This window comes from Cebus imitator, unplaced genomic scaffold (assembly GCF_001604975.1).
Source record: "Cebus imitator isolate Cc_AM_T3 unplaced genomic scaffold, Cebus_imitator-1.0 Scaffold72, whole genome shotgun sequence".
Taxonomy (NCBI): Eukaryota; Metazoa; Chordata; class Mammalia; order Primates; family Cebidae; genus Cebus; species Cebus imitator.
In genome coordinates this window covers 9,575-14,158 of record NW_016107387.1, presented here as the reverse complement: position 1 = coordinate 14,158, position 4,584 = coordinate 9,575, and the positions used below count along the sequence as shown (strand labels likewise).

The 4,584-nt window shown below is 37.1% G+C and overlaps 1 protein-coding gene across 1 annotated transcript in view; it reads right to left on the bottom strand.

Annotated features, from left to right (window-relative positions):
• LOC108306452 (probable helicase with zinc finger domain) overlaps window positions 1-4,095 on the bottom strand; it is a 46,446-nt gene extending 42,351 nt beyond the window's left edge. Inside the window, exons 1-2 of the mRNA XM_017531379.2 lie at window positions 3,489-4,095; window positions 2,512-2,642 (exon numbers count right to left, since the gene is read on the bottom strand). Of these exons, the coding sequence (XP_017386868.1) occupies window positions 2,512-2,642; window positions 3,489-3,782 (425 nt within the window). The 5' untranslated portion in view covers window positions 3,783-4,095. The remainder of the gene's footprint in view (window positions 1-2,511; window positions 2,643-3,488) is intronic.
• Between the last annotated feature and the right edge of the window lie 489 nt (window positions 4,096-4,584).

Genomic DNA, 4,584 nt, shown 5'->3' with positions numbered 1-4,584 from the left:
AGTGGTATTTAAATATACTACATTATATACAATATAATTTTCAGAAGTGAGTACATCAAGTAAAAATGCCTAAAAGCTTACTGGTATGGCCTCACAATTGAAACTTTTCTTCTTTAAACTTGAAATTTTTATTAACGTAAATATGCCAAATATGATTAATGTGTAAAATCCTGTTGGTATCCAAAGAAAAATAAGTCATGGTCTCTACCTATACAAAGCCCAGAGTCTAACAAGAAACACAGTCTAGAAATGTACACAAATTGACAAACTGAGAGAAACTGTGCTTAAAAACACAAAACTGAGCCTACCACATGTCAGACACTCAATAAATAGTTGTTAAAATATTGACATGGAAGGGTCAAGTTCATCTGTTTGAAGAAGAGAGCATATGATCTGGACCAAATCTTAAAGGACAGAGAGATCTTCAGTGAACTAGCACTGGGCAAAGATTATATGAGAGAGAGAACATCACTTAAAGAGGGGGCAAGCCTGCAGGCAGGGGGGAATGAGTTGTTTGATGGGTACATAGTATCAGTTTTGCAAGAGGAAAAAGTTCTGGAGATTGCGCAACAATGTGAATATATTTAACACTATGCAACTGTACACTTAACAATGGTTAACAGGGTACATTTCAGGTTATGTGTATTTTACCACAATTAACAATTTTAAAAGAATAACAGAAAGGAGGCAAATAAATATAAGACAAATTAAACAAACTTCAAAGAAATTCAATATTGCTAAAACATGGGGATTTAGAGGGAGAAAAGGAGTGTCAAGTACACAGAAATAAAAGAAATTTCAGAGGATACTGCTGGAAAGCACAAGGAGGCCATACATGGCACTTTGGCTTACACTGCTCACCCTTTAGCTACATAGCAAGGAGAAGCCATCAGAGATTTGTGAGCAGTGAAATGACATGATTATTTTAGAGAACTAACTCGGAGAAATATCTGGGATGAGCCAGAAAACAGGGCCACAGACGGCAGGAGAGAAGGCCAACCAGAAAGCTACTGAAATAGTCCAGATCTAAAAGAAGCACTGGCTCTGAGAATGAAAAGAAAAGGAAGCATGAAGAGAAGCTGAATCAGAAGAGAACTGAGGAGATGCCACTGGATTTTTACAATTAGCAGATCACCAATCACTTTCAGGATAGCACACAAGAGGAAAACAGAGGTTACAGAGTGAATAAGAAAGAATACTGGAAATACACAGACTACTCCCTCTCAATGATTTTGGCAGTAAAAAGAAAGAGGGGACAGCACAGTAAGAGTAAGCAAAACAAGGGAGAAATGACTGAGGTTTTATGTCATAAGGACATTTCTTGTCGTTCTGTTTTAGGACCAGAAGAAATGGAATGTGAGGGGAAGTGATACATGCCACTTCTAGGCCTGGCCCATAAAAGCTTCCCACATGACTCCCTGTGCTCTCACTCTTCCCCTGTCGGCCAGCTGAATGTCAACACCCAAGGTGCTCCTGGAAACCACTTACTGAAGATCCCAGAGGCTCGCATCAGTCATGGAAAGGGCCACCCTACCATGACTGAATTGACACAGTGATAAATAAACTTCTATTGTGTAGAGCCACTGAGATTTTTTTTTTTTTTTTTTTAAAGGTGTTGTGAGTTGAGCATGGGCAGGGGCTAAGGAGAAAAAACCCAGTGAAGAGATGAAATGACAGATGCAGGCATACAGCTCTCACTGCCATCCATGCTTCTATCAAAATGGAAGCACCTTCTTCAATTACTTGTAAAGACATCCTAACAAAATTAAAGCAGAATAATATACAACCATTAACTTGAGAGTGGTTTCTGAAGTAGTTTCTTCTATTGTACTTTGTCCATTTTGCTAATTTATAAATATCTCTTCTATCTTTAAAAATTATTTTAAATTAGATCAGGTGAAGTGGATCACATCCTAGCCCTTTGGGAAGCCAAGGCAGGAAGATCACTTGAGGCCAGAATCTCAAGACCAGCCTGGACTAAGATAGCAAGACCCCTGCCTATAAAAATGTTTTTAATCAGCCAGACACAGTAGCATGTGTCTATAATCCTAGCTAGCTGGAGGCTGAGGCAGGAAAGTTGCTTGAGCCCAGGAGTTCAAGGCTGTAGGGAGCAATGATCATGCCACTACACTTCAGCCTGGGTGACAGAGCAAGATCTCAACTCTAAATAAATAAATAAATTAAAAGTATTTAAAATTCACTACTGGAACCACTTTAGAAAGGCCCTAATTTTGCCATTCAACTTCTACTTGGAAATATTCCTGAATTGCTTGGCATCCTATCAAATTAAGCCTGTTGAGAAAAGCAACAGAATTCATTTAGACTCTGAGACAAAGTAAATAGATGATGAACCTCAAATGTTTCATTTTAAGTGTTCTTTTACTCTCTTTTCTAAACTAGTGTCTCCTGAACAGCACAGGCAAACGTTCTTATAAAAGTATGCTTATTTGATGTAGATATTCAATTTAATATTAACATAACCTCTTTTAATGAGCTATCGCCTTTTTATACCTGTTAGGACTCCATGGTATGGTGGGAGTCATACTGATGTCTGGAAACAAAACCCCATTGTCCTTGATCCTGTCTAGTGCATAGTGCATTTCACAGAGGGGTAATCGATTTAATTGAAACTGAAGTTCAACCTGAAACACAAAACGAATTTTTAAAAAACAGCATGAAAGCAAACATCCATCCCGGCAGCTCGCTAGAATACTTTGGGAGGAATCTATTTGAGACAGTAAGTTTAGTGATTCTTTTAAAGTATAATTAAAGTCTAATCATAATTATGATGAATAATATTTGCCTTGTTCATTTATAACCAGGCACCATAACAAGTATTTTACTACGGATTATCTCATTTAACAGTATCAATGATATATATATATATACTAATATTAACATCATTTTACATATTAAGAAACTGACGTATTTATAAGTTACCTAATCTCTAGATAAAGGCTACCTAACTCTACCATTCCCATGAAAATACATTTGCAAAAAATCAGAACATGTGAAGTATTTAGTCATGAGAGATGATTAGCCCTATGGCATGCTACCAATTTACGATAAATAAATAATATTCTCCAAGTTTTATGTTTATAAAGAAAAAATATTTGTCTTCCAGTTAAATATGGCAGACTGAAGACATAATTCATCTAAAAATTCACAAAGATATAGAGAATAGGAACAGATACAACTGCAGATGAGAGATGTCCCAGGATGTAGCTTAGTTTCATCTTTTCTTCTATTGCTGATTTAAAACTCTAATCAGAAAGCTCATCCTTGTATAACACTGGAACAGTTTAAACGTTACTTAAATTTAAAAGAATCACTTTTCTCTGGGAGTTACTATCAGTCCAATTTTCAACCCACTTCAAAAGTCAGCTTTGCTTTTGTTTATGGCAGAAGAAAAACAAAACCCGAGGAAGACTATGAGCTGACGATGAGGTTACAGACCACGATGGTTAAACTGCAACCTTCAAACATACCTGTGTGTCACAGTCAGGCCGAAGATTAAGTTCTTCACAGCATTCCCTAGATAGCCTTAAAAATATATACTCCTTTGTTTTTTCTTCAATAGTAGCTTCATAAACCTTTTCTTTGGTTCCCTGGGTCTGAACTAACTTCTGTTTAGGGACTGGTAATAAATAAACAGCATTGACTTTGGTCATCACCAGTCGTCCAGCCAAAGTATCTTCAGAAAGTGTTTCGGTAAGCTTAAAGCGACCAAAAAGTTGTCCATTCTGAGCATACTTTGCACCTCCAGAAACGCCAGTGAGCATGAAGCTTGCTAGAATCTGCAACTGCACTTTAAGGTTGAACCTAAATCAGAAGTAGAAAACTAGTTTGAATATTTTACATCAAAAATATGTAAAAACTAGAAGAGTGAAAGAAAGTAAATCATATAAACATACCAAAAATTAAAGCATTACATCAATTCCACTTCACTGAGCTAAAAACTGTATCTTTTTGCCTTTAATACAAGCTGAATTGCTTACAGCCATTACTGGAGATGGTGAGAAAAAAGAAACAAGCTGGAAACAACAAAACTTTTTTATTTTTTATCTTTGAGATGGGTCTCACTCTATCACCGAAGCTGTAGTACAGTGGCACAATCTTGGCTCACTGCAACCTTTGCCACCCAGGTTCAAGCAATTCTCCTGCCTCAGCCTCTCGTGCAGCTGGGATTTCAGGTGCACACCACCATGCCCAGCTAATTTTTGTATTTTCAGCAGAGACGGGGTTTTGACATGTTGGCCAGGATAGTCTCAAGCTCGTAACCTCAGGTGATCCACCCACCTCAGCCTCCCGAAGTGCTGGGATTGCAGATGTGAGCTACCGTGCCTGGCCAACAAAACTTTTTTTTTAAGTGAATAAACTCCCATATAAGTTACATAAAGACACATACTAAGTTGTGTTGAAGAATATGCACATTCAAAAAAGATGTATTTAACATGAAACTAAATGTCATTTTTGTAAGTAACATGAAATATTATATACCAATTAATATAAAAGTCTGTTTGAACATACCACTGGGACAAAGACGACTTTAAAATCACCTGGAACCAGAAGGAAGCACATTGC